The sequence below is a fragment of the Paramisgurnus dabryanus genome, chromosome 15 (assembly GCF_030506205.2).
Source record: "Paramisgurnus dabryanus chromosome 15, PD_genome_1.1, whole genome shotgun sequence".
NCBI lineage: Eukaryota > Metazoa > Chordata > Actinopteri > Cypriniformes > Cobitidae > Paramisgurnus > Paramisgurnus dabryanus.
This window is the reverse complement of record NC_133351.1, coordinates 21,782,297-21,805,354: the sequence shown is the minus strand read 5'-3', so window position 1 is coordinate 21,805,354 and position 23,058 is coordinate 21,782,297. Positions and strand designations below refer to the sequence as shown.

At 37.4% G+C, this 23,058-nt stretch overlaps 1 protein-coding gene across 1 annotated transcript in view; it reads left to right on the top strand.

Moving 5' to 3' along the window:
• man1a2 (mannosidase, alpha, class 1A, member 2) overlaps positions 1–23,058 on the top strand; it is an 85,680-nt gene that overhangs the window by 23,409 nt on the left and 39,213 nt on the right. Inside the window, exon 4 of the mRNA XM_065292762.2 lies at positions 11,850–11,946. Within this exon, the coding sequence (XP_065148834.2) occupies positions 11,850–11,946 (97 nt within the window). The remainder of the gene's footprint in view (positions 1–11,849; positions 11,947–23,058) is intronic.

The following is a 23,058-nucleotide window of genomic DNA, read 5'->3' as shown; positions in this document are numbered from 1 at the left end:
AACGTCATAATTCAACGGAATAATGGGCAGAGATAGAACTAGGTATCGCGCGATCTTCACGTGAATTTGCGAGACCTCATGGGTCCTCGTCACTTCAGCACGCAGCCGCTCTGCAACAAATGCGGATCTGGTGGGTATTGACGGACGGCGGAGTGCGGAGCCGTAACGCAGCGGAGCAGATCTGCAGCCGCTCCGCAGTCGGTGGAAATCCGGGGTTAAAGTGACTAGGGAAAATGCTCTTACAATGCCTCTCTCTATTGCAAACTATAGCACACCTTCAACAGAGACATTGTTTTCTAGCTTTGCTGTCTAATGCCTACATAGGCAGCTGTCTCCTACAATCAGGATTACTCTCACTTCCTCTGCCGTTTTGAATTTTTACATCATTGAGCTTGTCGCAGTGCGTGAATTCTCTTTGAAGCCAAGAATACTGTACGTGCTATGCTTCCTTAGACTATGGTCTAAAGAAAGACAGCACCCGAGAAGGGAGCATAAGTAAAGCATTACACCTCTCAAAGGCGCAATAACGTCCTAGGTTTTGAGACAGCTGCTGTGTTTGAAAAGATTAAAAGATTTGTTGAATTCATCTTTCTTGTGTTTATTAGTTACTAGGCTTATATTTTTAAGGCTCGGAGCAGAAGGAAACACTTGGAAGGCGAGGTAGTAAAGTACATAGTTGTCTTTCGGGGTTGTGTCTCTTTTTCCTTTCACGCTTTGTCTTCGGTTGATGTTTTTTCTGCCTTTTGCATTTTAAGTGCATCATCCCAGCCCAGAGTTCATTTCCATAAACTCTTCTACGAACTTCTTCCAAAAGTTTCATTTGGCACAGTTCTCTGAATGCAGTTACTTATAATACTCTCTCTACCTTAACTCAATGTCAAGTTAACAGTCATATTGATTTGTCTGATGGGCCCTCAAGACAGCACTCAGCCATAACAGAGTTTATGTGCACCCTGTGTATGTGTGACACATCTTACAATGTCTGTAGTGTCAGGGTTCAGCCTGTTTCTCTGTTGAGTGCTCTCGCTTGGTTTAATGGTGATCCATAGGGGTCATATATACAGTAAGGTATGATATACAGTGTCTGGCACAGATTAGACACAGTCATTCCTGATGCTTCATTGTTCATGTCACAGTAGGGCTGGGTATTGTCAACAATTTGGTGATTCTATTCTCTTGTATATAGTATATATTCAATATATAGTATATATTTGAGTTTGATTAATTATATTTTTACACAAGCAACACACACATCTCTGATACAAATAAACATTTGAAGTTTGTTTCTAGTACTCACCATTCTTGGACAATTACACCAATAGTGACAGAAGTGCAAACGTTACAACTTGTAACAGGCAGGGGCACTTGCTAAAATTAAGTGTGCAGGCAAATATTTCAATACTAATTTCTCTATATACTTGAAGTGGATATTGTTTATATATCTGTCTATAATAGACAGTATATCCACACTGTATTCATTCATCCAGCCCTTTTCTAACAATAGTTCAATTATAAATGGATAAAAAATGTCTAAATATGTGAGAAAAAGCAGCACAATTATGACAATTTTTTATATGTGACCCAGTCTGTAATAACCATACTACAGTTTCAAAATCAAATTCTGAGATAAAGAGCACCAAAGTCTGATTTTAGCCATTCATTTCATTATGATTTCAATCTTTGATGTGACCTTATTCAATCAATATTAAAGATATGAACAAAAATCACATTGACACACGATTTTTGATAAGACAGGCACATTTTCCTTAGTTTTCATATCGTAAGTGCTGAGGGGTTAGTTGTAAGTTAACACAGCGTTACAATTAATCCCGCTGGGACAAAATATTTTCAAACCCACCAAAAAAGTTGCTAAGAGCTGCAGACATATTTCAAACGATGCAATGTTTTAGTCAATAAGACACTGATTAATATGACATAGCATTGGATTTGGTATCTTACACACCCAACTTAGAAACTGAAAAAAACATATGGCGAAAAAATGTACTTGCATGCCACCAAAACACTCGTTCATCAATAAATCTCTGGAAAAACATTATACATTTCCAATAATTTGCGGGAGATCGTCTTTTGGCAGCGTGAAAAAAATACCAGAAAAATAAAACGCTCAACCTGTTGAAACAATGTAAACAGTCCATGTTACAACTAACCCCGTGTTAGTTTTTGCCCCACGCAACCCTAATTGATATTTCATTACAAAGTTTTTGTGTTGCAGACATTTTATTTGGTGTGCTGTGCCATTTAAGCTCCACATGAAGAGTTTCGTTGCAAAACGAGAAAAATCCGTTTTTAAAATTTTTGTCAAAACATGTTTATTATTATGTTATCATGTTATTATTTTGTTTTATGGTGCTACTTAGCTGTATTTTTTAAGTTATGAAGGTTTAAATCAAAACAAACCTGCAGTTGAATTGATATTAATTGGAATGCACAACCAAAAAACGACATTTCTGAAAAATAAAAAAAACGGAGTTATCTCGTTTTGCAACGAAACTCTTCACATGTAATGCACAGATCCAATATACTGTTATAGTTATACTGTTATATACTGTTATGCATTTTCTTTTTGAATCGTTCACATATTCACAACACAACAGACCACATTTACAAGGATAATTGTGGAATTTCGAAAAGAAGTTGTGTAAATATGTCCGTTCAAGCACAAGGAACGTGAATGCAGATTGCAGGGCACGCTCTTTCAAACAACGCCCATTAAGATCTGTTTCATGTCTGCTTTGCATAAATATTTAAATTGGCAAGGCCTAAAACATGTAAAAATAATAAACTTTAGGTACTGCCCTGTGAATGCAAGTGAGAGTTCTGTCATCTGTCCGGAGTATTGTTCATGCTTGACCCGGGCCATCGGGCACTCCTAACAAGCCCTCCCTGAAGTAAAACAAGCACATAAAGGGATTACCTGAATCGATATTGTTTTGTTAAATTGAAGATCGATTAATATCGAAAAATCTATATTTTTTACCAAGCCCTATGTCGCACTAAAGTCTAAGTTTCTGTGTTGTGTTGTTTATTTAACTGAGAATGTAGAACTTTTTGGAAAAATTGTTTTGTCCACAAAATGGAAATTCTGTCATTTTTCATTCACCCTTTTATTCCAGTAGGGCATAACTGTAGAAATATCCTGGCTGCTATTGTCCACATAATGACAGTGAATAAGAATACGGTTGTCAAGCTAAAAATGAAAAATGCACTATAAAAGTGGTCTATACAAATTGTGATTTATATTCCAGGTCTTCAAAAGCCACGCAATAGCTTTGTGTGAGCAGCTATTATTCACCGTAAAACCCTTACTTTCCTGCTTTGATTGTACATGAAAGAAGTAGCAGTATCCAATTTGTTGAGTCAATATTTTTAATTAGATTTTTTATTGAATTGATTGATCCGGTTCACAGACCTGTTCTGAATTTTGAAGTCCATTTCTCAATCACTTCAAAAGAGAAGCTTGACAGCCTCAGTTCTCTTTAACTTTTATTATATGGGAAATAAGTGGACACATTTCCTTCAGAAATTCACCTTTGGTTTTCTGCAGAGGAGAGATCATACAGGGTTAGAATAAAAGACGCGTAAATGATGACAATTTGCAGTCAAACAGTTCCTGGACTGCAACTCACCACACAATGTATCAGTGCTCGATCACTTCCCACCAGGCCAATTAGGGAATGTGGAGTTCTGTGCTGTTCTGTTATTGTTCGTATTGTTGGCAAGATCGGTATGAACCCTGCGGGGTGCTTGATACCTGAAGCGCATCAGAAGGTAGGTTCATGGTTGCGCATATGTTCAAAAGACAGGATGGGAAAAATGTGAGTGTGCACAGCAGTCAAGGTCAATAAGAGACGGGTTCTGCTTGAGTGTAGACTTGTGTCAGAAAGTATAAGTGAAATATTTGTTATACGTGTGCTTGACAACGTTTTGAAGGTGTCGTTTTTGCTTGATCCGTTTATTTATCATACAAATTGGGTAGGGTCACATTATTGAAAAAGGCTTTGTGTTGGGATTGTGCCCATGATGCTTTACAATGCTTATTGATTATAGAATGAAGCTTGTTTTTAAAAATTAGGGCAAAGCACCACATATCACCTCAATGCAGAGCCTTATTATGTTATGTGTCTGCAGCTTTTTTTATTAATGGTAACACCTGTGGCCTAGGTGCATTTCTATTTGCAGTGTAATGAAAGAGACTTGTGACCTTGAACAACAATTGAAAAGGCACATGTATCTAAATTAGCTGAATGCTAGGTGAAAATTGACATGTCAAATGGTAGCTCAGTAATGTCTAGGTGGGATATTTTTCATTTTTTTCCCCTTAAGGCTGTCTGGAACAGAAGAACTGTGCACAGTCTTTTAGTGTCTGAATGCTCTTAAAGGCAATTTATTACCTTGCCTGGCTTCCATTTACCGCAAGTAAAAATCTGTCTGATTGAAGTCTGTCTGTATGGGCAAGGTGAAGTTATAGCTTCATAACCTGCAAATCTTTGGCAAAATAGGGAAGTCTAAGTGAATTACAGCGACCAGAGGCAACTGCTACTGTATATGCAGTCATAGTGTCGTGTCGTATACTTTCAGAATAGCAGCAGTGTTCTTATTTGACCTCGGTGTTGACTCTTAACAGTCTCTCACTTTTGCTGGTCTGCTGTAGAGCTGCATAGAGAGATTTATGAATGCACCATATATACCTGATGGCGTTTAATATTAATTAATGCAGCACCCCCTAGAGGAAACCATAGAGGGCATTGTCACTGTGTGTGTGTGTGTTTGTGTGTTTGCTGCTGGTTGTTAAATCCTGAGTTTTCAAGCACTGCTGTAATTAGCTGACCAGATGGAGCTTCATTGGTTCTGTATATAAACAATATATACCAGGGGTTCCCAAACATTTAATTTCACGACCCACGGGATATGGGGGGAAAATGCATATAAATTTTCTTATAAAAGAGAGATTTTTATTTTAGTAGAGGTGTAACGATAAATCGAGACACACACACACATATACCTCTCCGATATTGTTTCTGGATAGCAAAGGCGGCAATATGCACAGCTTTTTCACGCACTACAGCTCTTTATGGTTAACTGCAATTACATTGTAAAATTTCTTTATTCTAAGAGATCACATTTATTAGTTGAACTGAACTGTTTTTGTGTCATTTGTTGCAATCAGATCGTCTTTATTAATAAGTATTTGCATTTACATTTGCAGATGCTTTATCCAAAATGTCTAAAGTGCATGGCAAGACATCATTCTCAGTATGTGTTAGGAATGGGCATTTTTCTGTAGTATGATATTTGAATATTTAAGCTCATAAAAAAACGGTAACACTTTATTTCAATAGTCCACTTTAGACATTTTACTAATTATAAGTAACTTTGCAACTACTTATCAACTACCAATCTTTAGAGAATTAGTAGACTGTCTGCTTAATGTCTACTAACACTTTATTGTGATGATATCTCAACAGATATTCAACTGACTTGGGGTTTCCGCGGTGACAGAATTTTCCCACCGGTTAATAGACGCGTCACAAACACGGTGATCCTGGTATCACCGGGTGGGAGGGGCTTATAAATGCGCATGCAGACGTGCACATTTTACTTTCACTTTTGAATTACGCAACTGTTTTAATGCAGTGCTTGTGTATGCTGCGTTAAATCGCATATGAATCTGCGTGCAATGCGAGTGCAACAGCTGGTAATTAAGTGCTTGAGTCAATGTGCGCAGGTAATTCTTACAGAACCCGCCAGTCCCAAGCAGAGCAACCACCTACTTCTCCATAAAGCACTGCTTGAATGATGGGTTTTATTATTTTTCTTGATGAAAAACACAACAACAAAACGATCTTGCTTATATTAAACATCATATATGTATATTATAACAAAAACGAGTAAGCGCGCGGCATCTGCCATCGTCTGATCAGTCAGCTCGTATCGCACATTGACAGAAATAAATGAAATCTGACACCTGCTGCTCTGTGACATGACGCTCGTTTTGCTCCGCTGAATTCAGGCAGCAGACACATTCAGTTGTAAGTGTTTGCTCTCTCTAACGAAACTAAATGATTTAATTACACGAAAATATCAAAACGACGATGAAAGACGGTGTCGCGGTGGGAAAGTGATCCAACCGGTGAGAGGCTGAAGCACCGGTAATCTATCGCGGCAAGCCTACTGACTATAATTATCTTTGCAGGTGCATGTCAACTTATTTCACTAACCCAAACATCTTCCCTAACCCCAACCCTTACAGTCTACTAATACTCTAATGACAGTTATTTGACGTATAGTTGCAAATAATTGAAAGTTAGTTGACATGTAGTTGCAAAGTTATTTATAGTTAGTGGAATGTCTAAAGTGGACTATCAAAATAAAGTGTAACCTAAAAAACAAATATTCGAATATTCGTTTATTTAAATGACATTATTTAAAACGTATGTATTTAAAGTTTTATGTATTTTCTTTATATAATTTCACAGAAAGCTTATAATTAGGAAGCTAAGCTTATATTCTATGTGTGTGTATTTATCTGGTAAGAACAACAGATAGATCTATAAAGAATATTTGAATTTAACATTATTTTACAAATAACGTCAGCTGACTTGATGCATTATTGCTGACAAAAACAGACAACCAGGCAAGTGGACACTCTTAACTCTATACTCTAAATACCTAAATTTGCTTGTGATCTGAATTGCCAAAACAATCAAAAATACATACAAATTAATTTTCATGTATATTTTACATTCAAGTCTGTAAAAGACAGTATGATGAAGTAAAAAAGCATTAAATGAGCAGTAGCCTAAACTCTGCGATGGCATATTGAAAACAAACATTCGAATAGCATTTTTTCTATTCAAATTACTATTGCAAATCGAATATTTGACCATTCATGCTAAGGATGGCTAACGAATAATTGCGATTAATCTATAGCAGAATAAAAGTTGTGTGTGAACTGTGTATATTAACTTTGTATAGATAAATGCACACACATGCATGTATATATTTAAGAAATGTTTACATGTGTATATACATTTGTATATTTATGTATAATTTATGTTTTAGATAAATACTTAATATATAAATAAATATTTTTTTCTTAAAATTATACATGCATGTGTGCATATTTATATATACATCATTATTATACACAGTTCACACAAATATATGATATAAACAAACACTTTTATTTTGCTATTGTATAATTTCGATTAATCATTAGTAATCCCTTGAACCTATGACATTTTGCACTGCTAATGTAATGCTCTACCACTGTGCTATACAGGAACAATACAGAAATTTGCTTTGGTGTATATGAGCTTAGTGATGACCGTAAAATAATGTAAGAATGTGAATGAGCTATGTGCTATAAGCTTAAATATATATACAAAAAAGAGCAAAATGTAGGAAAATGAAAAGAGACATTTGCTGTACATTTAAAGGTCCACTGTGTAGATTTTTAGCGGGTTTCATTAATACTCTTTTCTCATAATTGTATGTTTTTGTACAATTCATTTCGTCTAAATTCCTGTGATATCAGGTTGTCTCCCCTGTTAACATTGTAAAGTTTTGCTGACAATTGAATGTTTACATCAATGTGAATGGTGATATAGCTGCAGTTGTTTTTCACTGGATCTAGATTATGACTCATAAAGCAAGTTTCGTGTTTTGCTCATGTTCGCACTCGGTTTGCAGATTGGCACTCTGTTGCTGATGCATTAGAAGTAGAGTTCTGTCTGCACGCTGAAGATTATTTTGCATTATCAAGCAGCCGTGAGAAACGCATTATACTGCAACAGACAAATTCTACATCATCAATAGTCAAGGCTGTGTTCATACCGATTGTGAAAAGCCAGACAACAAACCAAACAGCCATTTTAAATCAGCTATGGGTTCAGTTTGTTTAGAAGGTCACATCAATGAAATTGAATTTGGAGAACAGCAACTAAACAAACGTCAGCTAAACAAAGTGAAATCTGATGGCAAACAAAAGCGCCAGCGTGAACGCAAACCAAGGAGGGAGGTGGCACAAGTCAACCACACTTCTTTCTTTCTGTCTTTCTTTGTTCCCGTTCTCCTTTTTATTATTGGAGACCTATTGTATCCTTTGGTCTCTCTCTCTTTCTCTCTCTCTCTGCTTTAGAGTTGGCTTTGCCTTTGCTCTAGGAATCTTTCCAGACAGGGTGATGTGCTTTAAAAGGATCTCCCTCTCATGCTTTTTACCCAGCGCACAGTGAAATAACCATCAGCCAGCCCCTTGTAACACACCCAAGTGCTTTCCTGCTCCCCGGCAGTCATGCACTCCAAAAATAAAGGCCAATGATGATGAGAAAAATGATATTAGAGCATCTAAAAGCAAATAACAGCTTCAAGAAAGGTGACTGGGTCTTTAGGGGAAAGGTGCCTTCTTACTGCTTGGAGTTTCTGAGAAAATTGAGTAATTTGTCTCTTGCACCCTGACTTTTATGTACCCTGAAAACACGGCCTGTCTGGCATAACCAATCCACCTGCAGGGCTGATATGAGCACTGATCGCTGTTCAAACAAGTGTGCTGGCAGCCTGATGGTAATTGAAATGCACAATGGACGGTCCCCATCCCTCAAGCGGTCGAGCAGAAAGACCCGACAAGGCTCATCTATCGCTCTTTGTTCTCTGTACAATGTGCTGTGTTCGATTGATGGAAAAGTGGAGATGATCGTAAATGTCTGCTGTCTACTCATGAATTGATATCCACACGGTGACACGGATACGTAGCTATCCATAGCGACAGATCCAATTAATCAATTAGTTGCTTTGTTCGGATTGGCATAATGTTGACTCTATAGTATAAACTAGTTAGGCTTTTAAATAATAGATACATTTTGAAATTAGGGATGGGATGATTACTGGTTTCACGATTAACCACGGTAAAATCTCCTGACGGTTAGTATTATCTTTTAAAATTTAATTATCATTACAACCGTGTTTGATTACCGTGATTTTAAAAACTTGCAGTAAATCCTGTCCAGCCAGAATTAGTTTGACGCAGGCGTGCGCATAGTTTTTTGCACAAGAAGGCATTTAAGAGATAATGTATTGTATTCATTCACGGTAAACTTATTAGATAGATTTATTTATTTTTTCCCATAGAAATAATTTCAAGGACATGAAATATTAAATTGTGATTTTCAAAAATAAAACTTCTTTTTTTCAGATCAGTTCTTTTTGAACATTTCCATTTCATTTTAACAAAACAATGATAATATTGATAGCCGTGATAACTTTGATCACTATAATCATGATATGAAATTTTCATACCATCCTATCCCTATTTGAAATGTGATTTTAATAATTTATTAAAGGCAGGGTGCACGAATTTTTGAAAAACACCTTGGAAAAGGGAGTCGGGGCAGGTACCAAAACACACTTGTAGCCAATCAGCAGTAAGGGTCGTGTCTACTAACCAACATCTTTGCCTGGGTTGCATATGTGTGGGGCGGGTCTATCAAAAGAAGGTGCAGATTCTATTGGGGTAGGGGTTTAATATATATATAATTTTGAGATAAGGATCATTAAAGTTTGATTTCCCTCAATAATCTCACATTAATTTCAAATCTTGCTCAGTCAATATTAAAGATATCAAGATTGTACTTTACAGAATTTTATTTAGATTATGTAAGATTATTTTATATAAAAACGTTAATTGATATTAATACATTTTCACAGCCAGGTTCACATTTAGTAAGTGCACTGAGACATTCAACAGTTTATATCAGTATGTGAGCAATGCAACGTGGAAAGATTTTTCTGCACAAAAGCACATTTATACATGCAATTTTGCTTCAAGGCACAAATATATGCATTTTTGATGAGACAGCCCACCGGGTGCAATTTGAATGGTGTTGGACAGATGCGCTTAGTGTCAAGAACCGGCCAGATACTTCTTTATGGGGTGGTTAAAAGCCCAGCTTAATTTAACAGACAGTTTAAGTTCCCTCTGCGTTAGACAGGCTGTGCTCTCAACGCTTCACAAAGCCTCCACTTAGTCAAAACAACTGTTAATTGACAGCCCGAACAACCCCGAACACCCCTTGAATTAAACATGAGAGCGATTGAAAGTTACAGATGATCAAATGGATGTTTAGAGGAATCGGCTCTTTGAGATCATTTAGTGGAAATGTCGGTCTGATCAAGTTTTTTTGGGACGTCAGAATGAGGCAAGAGTGTGCAATCACAATCATGAATTGAGCAGTGGCTGATATAATCATGGTCTGCAGTAAATTTTTCTACCATAATTGTGTTTAACAATCAGTCTAATCTGCCGTCGGCCTTTGGCGCTTAAAAAAAGCTACAGGAAAGATTGCATATTATAATCTTTGGTGCGCTCAGCATGGTCATGGAAGGATTGAAAGCTGGGAACAAAAAGAAATTATTGACGTCTTTTCATTGGCTGGGTTTCCTCCTGGGGTTTTGCCGCTTGGGCTGAGAAAGTGGAGGAAAATCATGGCTCGGACTTGGGATGGCAGCCTACAGCAACACTTATAAGAGTGACTCCAGAGGCATTTGTGTTCATTACAGACATAAGGTCTGTGCCCAAAACCTATTGAGCTGCCTAAATAAGCAGCATTTTATGGAAACTTGAAAGCTGTTTCAGATGGTAGGCAACAACCTTATGCTGTCTTGACAAATTAGATCAATTTTGAATAAGATCTGTTATAAATCAAATCAAATTTGTCACGTATAGCAGCAGATCAGTGGGTCTCATTCACTAAGCTTGCATACACACACATTTATGCCTAAAATGTGTGTATGGATGTTTTCATGAAACAAATATGAAAAAATTTCTCCTAAATGTACAAAAAAGAAAAAACAACTTGTATGCAATAATCATATACACTAAAATCAAATACTAAAATTATAATGCATATAATATGATATATAATTTGCAGTTCTATTTACATTTTCCTTTTTATACTACATGTTATATTATTTCTACACCTATGCATATAATAAGCATCTGCTTAATGCATAAATGAAATGTGAATTTAATGAAAAGTCCAAAAAGTCAATTAGTTGATTTGTTGTGTTATTGCATCCCATAATGTTTTATAAATTAGTAAATTATTATAATTATTAGTAAATGAGACCCCATGTCCGTTTTAAAACAACGGGCCAATCAGATGCATCCGGGGGGCATAGGTATCTTACAATAGCATTACGCTCAGTCATTTTTTTAATGCAACCCAATTGTTTCCAATACAGAGCAACTGTCTATATAGGAACACACAAACTCTGTGCACTTGTTGTGAGTACATTCCGATGTGGCAATATTTGAAGACATGTCTAAATGTGGAGTGGCTCGAAGCTCTGCCAGTCCTTTAATGGAAAAGAGTAAGAGAGAGCTTGGAGAGAAGATGCCCAGAGCCACAACTGAAACAAAGACACACATACAGATGCAGACACACACTGTGTCCATTCATCTTTCCCTAGTGGGGGGAAAAGAAAAACACACAGAGTGAGGATACATTGACAGGGCGCTGCTGGTCGGTGACCTGAAAGGTAAATGACAGTAGAGCAGACAGGGTCAGGGCCGCATCTGGGATTCTGGGTAAAAAAAGGATCTTGGCTGCAAGTGCTTTATTTCTCGCATCAGATGCTTGCTTAGTAAGCTCCTGTTTGTTGTTATCAGAGCAAATTTTGGCTTTCATGTTACTGTTTTTAAATGATGATGATGCCATAGATTACTGTCTGCATTAGGTTTTACTGCTGTCCTCTATATCAACTGTTAATGTCAACCAAAGCGTTTGATATTCATGACCAAGGCTAACTTCATGTCGTTTCTCAACCTCTAGATGATGAAACATGCGTGGGACAGCTACAGGCAATACGGCTGGGGCCACAACGAGCTCAAACCCATCGCCAAGAAAGGACATTCCACCAATATCTTCGGTAAGTAAGAAGCACACATACATGTAGGGGTCTCATTTACATGGAAATAAGTGCTTGCGCTGGAATGATTCTGTTTTGGCAGTCTTCATCCGCTTCTGTGCTCTTGAATATTGAGACGTTTGCCACCTTTAATCATTTCTTTGATGTGATGTTTGGCATTGCGGCTGAACACCAGAAAACTGAATGTGTAAGTGATTTTTGCTCAGATAAGGGTACACAAAGACATACGCAAAATTGGCCATGTTTACTTCTTTCGTTCTCTGACTCCAAAGCTGTTTGTCTGTTGATGTAACCAAGACTAAAAAGTACACCATGGCTAACAATAATTTCTTCCCAATGGTAAAATCAACACACGGCCATTATATAATCAAGTATCAGCATACATTTGGGGTTTACTCAAAAATGTGTTTCTTTACAAATGAAATGTTTTACAGTTAGAATATTAAACCATGCAGATCAACCATAATCAGGGCTTCATACAAACTAGCCAAAATGTTGGATGAGGCACAGATTTAATTCATTCTTTCTCTGAGATCCAAGAAGAACAAAGGGACGAAGAGAGAGAGAGGGTGAAAGAATAAGAGCGAATAAGAGACTGCATGCTGCAGTGCGGTGTGCTGAAGTGTCTTTCAGATTTCCCTTTTCATATTTAATAAGCCTCTTCCTCACACTCCATGTGGAATGAACAGTCATGTCTGCGTTGATGTGTGTATGTGTGTTTATAAAAGAGAAATAGTTGGGGAATAGAGATGCTGCTTCATGATTCTGATAAGCTTTCTCAGAGGCTTCAATCTCACCTACAGTACCCTCTTAAAACTCGTCCTCTATCCCGACCAATTGTTGGCAGAACACTGTGTGCTTTGCTCTATCTTGGAGAATAGAGACAATAGACTCTATTATTCAAACGCACTTGACAAACTATTGTGTGCCTTGTGCGAATTGTGTTCATTGCTGGCTGAGCATAAACATGGAGGATTTTACATTCAACAGCTTATACTGTTATAGGTTTGGCAAATTCATCTTTAATGAACTTTAAAGGACACCTTTTATTGGCCTGGCTCCGCCCTCCTACGCGTTTCCGCTAAATTTTAATTTCGCTTCAGTACAACGTCTGGGACTGCTGTGTAGAGTTTCGTTTTCTCTGGCAAAAATCTGCAGGTCCAGTCAGCGAACAGAGGGCGATGAAGTTGAGGTCGTGCACCAGACTGAGTGATTCGTCACGACCAAACATTAGCGATTGGTTATGGCAGATTCAGAGTGACTCTGGGCAGATCCAATAGTTTTAAACTTCAACCGAGGACCCTCCTTAACGGAAGTAACGCTTTGCAATGGAGCGTGGCCAGACTCTCTGTTCAAATTAAATGAATGTACGAGAGTCTGGTTGGACCAGGCTAACTTTTTATGGCCATTTTTACAATATGTAATATACATTTCAGTTGTGCCTAGAATGTGTCTGTGAAGTTTCAGCTTAAAATAACCCACAGATAATTTATTAAAGCATGTCCAAAATGCCCCAATTTGGGTGGAAGCATAAACGTGCTGTTTTCATGTCTGTACCTTTAAATGCAAATGAGCTACTGCTCCTCACTGTCTTACTAGAAGAGAAGCACTTTCAGTTCAAATAAATCTGATTACTGAGACAAAAATGTCTTAATATTGAGATATGGCGGAGAGCGTACAACTCGCTGAGGGCAGAAACTATGGTAACTCAGGACTGTCAGTCAATGGCTGTGGGTGGGGCTTTATCAGTGTGATGTCACATTAACAAGAGAATCAAAACGGCATGTCTAATAAGACTTCTTTGGTAGGGTGGCATGGTGTAAACACATTTATCTGGAAAAGTAGATTTTGCATAATAAGTGCCCTTTAAAGTTCAAATGTGTTCTGCATTTTCACATCACTATAATTACAAACTTCCCAACTCTGGTTGAAAGAACAAATAGCCTCATCCCAAATGTTGCCATTTCCGGATGTAAAATATTATGAAGTTCTCAGCATAAATGTGTATACTGCCTTTGAAAATTAAGATTTTTCTCCATTTGTTAGTAAATATGATACCAATTTGCTTCCTTTTTTACAAAACAGTTTTATTAAACTTTTTTTTATCATTTTTTATCATTTTCAAATTGATTTAAAATGAGGTGTCCTAAAGAATAGTAAGTGACTTTCACTCTTATGTTTAGAAACATACATGTTTAATAAAACTGTTTTGTAAAAATGCAGCAAATTGGTCTCATATTTACTAACAAATGAAGAAAAATCTTAATTTTCAAAGGGGGTGTGCTTATTTATGCTGAGCACTTTATGCAGTGTTAACAATTTTCAACCTACAAAAAAGCTAACTTTAAACATATTTATCTCTACATGTTTAGCTGGGCTTGGAAAAAGACATTTTAACATTAAAAAAATTATATCTTTCACCTTTAAACTTGATGCAATCTGTTTATTTTTCTTCCTTGTGTAAAATGAATGGTGCTGCCAAATGCTTATTGACATAAATACCTGAATAAAGCTGAAGTTATGAGTTTACAGTTTCAGGTTAATTGATGTTAGTTTGATCTGAATCCTTAAATCAAGAGAGATGAAAGAGCTTTTGCATTATGAAATGAAAGCTTGATTTGTTTATGTTGGCTAGCTTGAATCAGACATGCCTAAACTATTTATAGAGGCATTATTAATGGCCTAGCTCATGTTGCTGACAGTTTGGTAATGTCACATTCTGTTGGCTGTTGGGCTGTACTCGCCCACACCAGATCTATAATGTTTGCTGCTGTTTTTTATCAGATGGTTAGTTAACTAGTTGTTCGTAATCACTCCAGTTGTAAAACTGACTAGTGAACCAGCCTTTTTTTGATGTTTGTCTTGTAATTATTTTGATCCTAGAAATGTTTGTTAAAGGTGCAATAGAATAAAAAAACTGCATTTACTTGGGCATAGATGAATACTAAAGGCTCTGTACATGGTAATGATGTATCGTGAGCCTCAAATGCATTTGTTTGTGTAAACCTCGCACACGCAAAGGCTGCTGGAAAACAGGCCAATCTCAACGTAAAACCGACTGTGATGTCACAGTCGAGATGTACGCCCCCAACATTAAATTGCACATTAAGTACAATGATGTTAAAATGTTTACTAATGTGAGCTACTGACATGAGCCTTAGATCAGAGCTCAACATTGTTATTCATGACCCTTCCAAATAGGGCAAAAATAGACAATTTTATTCAAAGGGTTGTAAATGGACATGTAAAAATGTTACTTTTTGCACTTAATAAAGTTTACATACGTTCTATGTAAATATAAAATGACAATTTAACACATTAGTTCAATGCATTCTTTGGCACCTTTAATGTTTTTGTGAGAGTGGCATTTCACAGCATAGGTTAGTATGCTGTGCGTTAAACACGACCATTAAAAATACAAATAATTAGATTTTCATAGGGAGAGCAATGTTAACGTTTTCATAAACGCAATAAAAAGTAATTCCTGATTGATTGAGAAATATTAATGGCCGTAAAACTTTAAGATTTGATAAGCTGTTGGTAAGTGTGACTCATTTCTGACCTCTTGACTAACAGACTGATGTATTTGTTAAGCAGACACTGATCAAATATGCTGATACCGCACACACGGCTGCGCTGCCCGACTACCTCACTGTTGCGGTGGGACAGGGATTTGCTCCTATTGATCTTTCAGTTGACCTCAATTGACTTTTTTCTTTAAAAATATCTGACCCATGTAAGACCAAGCCTCTGTTGCTGGAAGGGCCAGACCTTTGATTAGTAAGCAGTTTGATGTGTAAACAGACACCCTGTTTACTAGGAGAGTGCCTGAGCCTCACCACAGAGTCGGATCACGTAATCTGCCCGCCACCACTATGCATGCAATGATGCAATACTAGAATGACCATGTCAACACGTGCACATTCACCACAACTTTTCTTTTTGATGCTGTATGATAAAAGATTATGATATGATTTCAGTTTTAACGGAGTTTCTGAGGCTCTCCGCACCTTTTAATATGTAGCAACTAATGTGCAGTAGAGCTTTTACATTGGGGGAGATCTAAAAGTGTTTTACTAAAGTCATTAGGTCTAAGGCATAAATTGAGATTATTCTCGTTTTTCTAAGCATCTTGCTGTTTTCATACTTTGCTTCTTTTCACAGCTGATTTAAATCATTTGGCTTTACCTCTGCATGAACCCTTCACACATTGTACATTGTGAGTCTTTTACTGATGTGTGAGGAGAGAGAAAGCCGAATTTAGGTTTTGGCTCGGGCACAGACCTCCATCCCTGCAGCTGGATATGGACCATCGTGTTCAACGTCGCACCGTCGTGTTGTTGCCATGGCAACGGCAGGGCTAGCTGAGGTCAGAAATGGGTCTACTGACTGATAATAGGCAGAGCATCCAGACAGTAGAGTCTTTAATCAGCACTGTTGTTAATCAATACAAACCGGCCTGCAGCTTATCTGCTAAGGATCCTCTGCAAGTCTGCCGCTCGGGCCAATGTCAATAAATAGGTCATTTTTGGCCTTCATATTATTTTCCAGAAACAAGCACCGTCAATGTAGAGTCGTGTTATAAAACGAGAGCTAAGCTAATCACCTATAGGCAGGGCCAGACGGAATCTGCCGAGATATTTTTGCTTTTACTGTGGACTTTTTTGGGAAAAATCTGTGGAATTTTGCAAAATGATTTAAAAAATGTAAAAGCTTTTATATTACAAAATTGCATCTCAAATTATGACTTGAGGCATATAATGAAAATGAATACACCAAACGGAGTCATCTGATTATAACCGGACCAACATAAACCAGATAATGTGCATGTCAAGTAGGGCTGTCACTTTTTAATCGATATTCGAATATGCATTCGAACATGACGTGAAATATCCGTATCCGAACTATAAATAAACCCTCCGGTTTATAAAATGCCATGTGTAGCGCATTTTTTACAGTAACACCTCGTAAAAAGGCTGAGAGTGAGACTGACGACTGCAACTGTGCGCAAGAGAGGAAATCAAATTGGACCAACATATATTTTGAATATAAAATTATATTATATATATTTATAGCGAAATAAAAATGCTTGCATTAAGAAGTTTTCATTATGAATTTAGCACGTATCAAGATAATTTCATAATTTTTACAATGCGATGTAAACTTGAAAAAGATATGTTCTCTCTGTTGCGTCACATAGTCAACAGAGTGAAGTGAGATCTCCTTAAATCTGCAGGTTACTGTTAGCAATGTCTCTGATTTATTTCTGAAAGATGGCCTATTTTGTTTGTTTTCATATTAATATCTAGGAACATGGGATGACCAGCACCTAAACAGTAATCAAGTAGCACATCTTTCATCGTGGGCAGGTTATTGCTGACATGATACTACATTTGGTATAACAAACGGAATGATCATCATGATTATGTATGTAAGAAATGCTTTCAACACTAAAAATCTTTAGAAAATAACACCAGTACAAAGATGTAAAACAACTGGGTTTAAATAAAATATACCAAATATGTAAAAATTGTGCATGAAGAAGGCTATGTTATTTAATTCAGTTTAGGAGTTAGCATTTAACAAAGTCAAGCTGAAAACATTTATAAGAGCACTAAACAAAGTTCTTTTTTATATAGCCTAATATTGCTTATTTAAACAATTAATATAATGCTGTAATAGGCATTGTTGCATGAAAAAAAAATGAATTATCCACCAAATGATCCGGTCAACAGTAAAGTATTAACAAATTGTGATCTTATAAATATAATATACTAATGTCCAGCCTAAAACATAAAGACAGAGTGTATATCTAAAATGGCAAAAAAGTTATGACAAATACACAAGATCCCAGGTAAAAAATAAAGTATACTTTAGTGTACTAAAACTACATTTAAATAAATATTTTGTAAAAGTTATGAACTACACATATACTAATAAAAGGTATAGTTCTACTTGAGTAGTATTTAAATGCACCTGAAAAAGTATGCAATAGCAGTTTAAACAGATTCCTAGTTTATTGAAATTAAATGATGTCTCAAAATAGCACTGTTTAGTTTATCTTTAGAAGTACTACAGACTAATTTTTGATATTAACTACAACATTTTTGCACAAAATAATACATTTATGAAGTGTACTTAAAGGGTTTTTTATTGCCCTTTTTTATCCTTTTTTTCTTTTTTTTACCCCTGGACCTCACTCATTTTCCAACCCTGGCTATGCCATGTGTGTGCTTGTCAATGGCGAGCATTGAAATCCGCAAAATTCCACTGAAATCTGCGGGCGTGGATTCTGTAGGAAAGCCTGACTGGGAGTGCTGAGCTAAAGCAACTGGTTGCTGTACTATTGTAGGCTAGTAATTCCTGGATGCTCCAGGTGGGCTGCAAAACTGACCATAACTTTTAAGTAATGAGAGCTCTTGCTTGTAAAACAAAATGTCCTATTTTATTACATAGCAGACACCTTTATTCAATCCATTTAGTGCATTAAAGGGTATACATTTTTTCCACCAGTAATGTGTGTATGTGTTCAGTCAAAACAAATATTTTTTAGAAATATTTTTTTACTTGAAAATAAAGTCTATATATTTTGCAGCATTGAATGTTGCAAAATTATGTAATATCATCTCCACTCCCATAAGTCGTGTTGCTATTGTGGCATTGCTCATTTGAATTCCGTTAAAGTTTTCTCAAGTTTGTTGAATCCCTGGACACAGCAACAACACAGGAAAACAGCAACTTTATTGCATCGTCATTGTGAACCGGGCTTAACCGTGCACAGGCCATCGAAACGAGTGCAAACAAAATACAGCTCAAATACAGGATCCAGATGCCTGAGCCCGGGAGCAGGGAATAGGGAGTGAATGAGAAAGCAGGAAAACCAGCTGTTTAAGGAAATCGTGTCAAGAAAATCGATTCAAATGAGAGAAAGTTTCCTCATTCTGCCTGCGGTTTTGACTTCTCCATTCATTTTCTGTATTTATGACCTCATTTGCTTAATTCCCATCAGCCACCAGCCTCGCCAAAATCTGCAATTATATATGCATCTCAGTGCTGCCCATGAAATTGTGTTCCCTAGGTGGTTAATATTTTCTTAATGATGCGTGTGATTTTCTGTTTGACTGCGGAGAACATGGGCAAGTATACACAGCTTCACAGCATGTCAGTTAAATGCGCACGTGCGCGTGTGTGTGTGTGTGTGTGTGTGTGTGTGTGTGTGTGTGTGTGTTTGAGCTTGTGCTTCATCAGTGCATGAGCCCACTGTGTTGTTAATGTTGTAATGAGTGGTGGGGCTGTGCCATGGGTCATATTGTCTTCTCCGTAGTGACTTCAGAAACAGCTGCAGAGGGGTGGACGCTGTTGGGTTCAGGCAGGTACCAACCACAGCTCCCTTCTCCTGCAATGCAGAGACAAAAGAGCTTGACACTGGAGTTCAGGAGTGTTTTAATTGTGTAGATTCTGCGTGTGTCTAATGTGATTCATCTTAAGGTTGTGTTAAATAGAGAGGTCCTCACAATATTAGACTGCAAAATGATTCATACTCTCTAATCTATTGTGGTTATAAGCAGTCTATTACTAAGTTTTAGCAGGCAGTTTGACTTTGCTGTGTAAAGAATAAAGGAAACTTAAGTTAATCAATCAGTTTGTATTATTCATCTATTTGCATTTTATTCCAAGGTCATGCATTGTTAATATTCATTTGTGGGCAACAAGCACAAATCAGTCTACTAGTAAAGTGCATTGTGGGGTTTTCTTCTCTTGTGTTTTCGAACCATTTACATAAAATATATTACATTTCAGTTAATGATGCATTCTGCTCTAAATGTCCAGCTTAATTTAGATTTCAAAGGGCTTTTAAAAGCCTATATTATTGTCATCAGCTTTCATTGAAACGGCATCATTTTGGAGAACAATGCAATTACAGCTATGGATTTTTGGATATAGATAAGAATCGAGTGTCCTTAAAAAGCATTTTTATTTGTCTTTTTTTTGTACTGTACTGTTGTATTGTAAATGATGCATTCTGGTTGTTTTACCTTTTATGCCTAAACACTGACTCTGGGACTAAACCACCAGGAATAAAGCAAACTGATCCTTATGTGTTTACAGTATGTCTAAAGTGTCTGAGTATAGTTGTGTAGGTTAGGCTTGCCATATGAAGGCCACATAAGTCAATAAAGCAGAATAAACTGCAAATTGCATTCAGGTCCACTTCCTACTATACCAGTTTGCCAATTTACCGTTCCCTGCAGTCGGCAAACGCATCCAATAAGTCAGGCCGTGCCAGCACTGGCATCTGAGCGTGTGTTGATGGATTCTTTTAGAACAGAACTTACAGTGCGTAAATTAATATGTGCAAAATGTAGCCTGTAAGTGTCTTACACAAGGCATAGTCTCATATATAATTCTGTAAGTATGCATATGTGTGTCATACTGTGTGTGTAGTCTACACATTCATCATATTTGCTTTCACAGCTGCATTTTCCTGAAGACCATCGCTGTCTACTAGAAGATTCATGGTCCAGTCTAAAGCATTTTGGGCAAGCGTGCAGAAGACCGCCCACGGCAAAGATCTAAAGCAATTTATTTATTGTACTCTGCCTAGTGGTATTAGGTATACTTTGAGTTAAGCTGAGTTTGCAGTGTGTACACAATGTGTGTCGTTACTTTAGATTTTTTGCCTTTTTGTAAAAGATTTTTTTTTGACAGTTTTGGAAGGCCTAATGTGATGTATCGCAGATGGCGGATTATTTGCCTTTGCAGTGAATCAGCTTCTGAAGTTATGACAGTGTCAAATGTTTTGGTTGTAGTCCTGCTGTGTGACTTCTCTTATAACTGCCACGTAATGAGAAACCAATTAAATCATGCGGTTGACAATGTGTGTGTGAGAGACTTTGAGAATGTTAACTTGTCTTCATGATACGCAGTATAAATAGCTTATTTATAAGCTTGTTCCTTTATCTTATGCAGGGCTCGCAAAATCGCTAGCCTGAAATCCCGGGGCTATTGTGCCTTCTAGTCGGGCTACCAAAATGTATCTCTGCCCTGCCTGTCTGGCTATCTTAGATAGGAATATATATATTTTAATGCTTTTGCATTTTCTCACAGATTTGTTTGTGTAATGTTGTATGCAACTTGTGCATCAGGTATCGAATGAAATTGTGTTTGAATGCGCGCTCGCTTTTTAGTTTCACCTTTCATTCGTAATTGCATTACTGATTTGTCATTGATGCTTTGGATCTGTTGCGCACATAATCCTCCAACATCGTCTTTGTCAGTTACTATCATCCCGTAGGAAGTGAACACTCCCACAGCAAGCTTAAACGTGATGTAGATGTAGATTGCATAACAGTTTTTGCTCAGTCTGTTGCTGCTTTTACTGGTGCTACAGTATTGAGAATCCCATTGTGGTTTGCCATAAACAACCAGTGTCTTTTCAAAATTTTAAAGAGCTGCCACGAATGCCCTAACACCTCTGACTGACTCATTCCAGCTCAATTCCCGCTGCTTTTCCCAGGGTTCTGTGGGGATTAAACTTATAATAGATGGGAACATGCCAAGCGCAGGTGGGAAATCATGACGATTTGGTTCCGGCCGGCCCGCCAGGAATGCACGTAAGCCTGTGACATGCTGTCTGAGACCTAGAAACAAAACAACTTTTGAGAACGGAGAAAGCAAAGGAAGATTGAGGGAGGGAAAAAGTGGAAATGAAAGGCAAGGCGTACCTATCCCGCCATCCAGAGAAATAGCATTACCCATACGTCTCTGCTTTAAAAGGGTGCATGACTCTGTGTGTGTGTCTGAGAGATCACTTGTTTCTCTCAGCATCACAGCTACAGCAATTCATCAAAGTGCTGCGGCTCAGTAAATATTCATCAGCCACTTACAGTGATTGACAGCAAGCACAGCACACACCAAACACCAAATTACAAGCAGAGCAGAGATGTAAGAACATAGGAGGATGCGGTGATGGAAATAAGCTGCTGATGTCTATGCAGATATTCATTAGGGGATCATAAGAGATAGACAGACACCAGCGTGCCCTTGAGAGCTGAACTTGTGTGACGTGAATGCTGATGTTTTATTAGGATGTGGGAACCTGTAGTTGGAGCGTGATTGTGCACTTACTCTATATAACAGATTTACACAGAGTTAAAAGGTTAGTGTTACTTGCCCAATAAACTTCAGAACACTTAAATTAACAACTGGACAAATGCATGAGGTCAGGCACCCAAAAATAAACCCGAAACCTCTGAGGAATTTCAGCTGAGTTTTCCCACCTCCGACCTTTTCTGGTATGCAGCACTAGCAGATTCAGCTAAACAGCTCTTATTTTTTGGCATATTTTAGCTGAATTCAAAATGTAATTGCTCACCGTGAGCTGTGAAGCATTTATTAACTGAATTTTGATTTGTTATGCTTATTAATGCATTGCCAATTTGATTTTATTTCTTTGTTGGCACAGTTATTTAGGGTCATGTTTGATAACTTTTTATTTAAGTTTATTTAAAAAGCGAATGCCATTTTCAGCTACATTTAAGCAAATCGGTGCTAACAGCATTACCTGTTCAAGTCTGGGATTGGGAAATACACATTTAGAAGAATTTGTCCCAAGCTGTCACTGGGGCAGTACCCTTTAGAAATGTCCTAGTACTGTATGTATGTACATTTGGTACCAATATGTACCTTGAGGTACTTAATATGAACACAAGGTGCAAAGGTGTACTTTTTAAAAGGGTACTGCCTCAGTGACAGCTGGGACCATTTTTTAACCTTTCTCTGACGGTGTTCAAAGCAAACACTTGGAAAGCTAGCAGTCGAGATCTTTGTTTTCAATAAACCAGTGACATTCTCATCCCCTGCAAATTCACTGTACACCCGCAAGTGCACTTAAACTCTCCAGTGTTGTTCTCTTAATATTTACTGAATCTTGCTGCTTTAACCCTCTGCACACTTGAAGATCCACAGAGCCTGTAGTTTCATTTGCAGCACCCACATCTGCAGTCACACTCCAGTTGGTTTGCGGTTTGACTGCTTGTATTTTCAAAATAAAGCTGCCCAAGGCTTCTAGCAAATGTACAGGTCCCCAAAGAACACACTGCCTGTGAATAT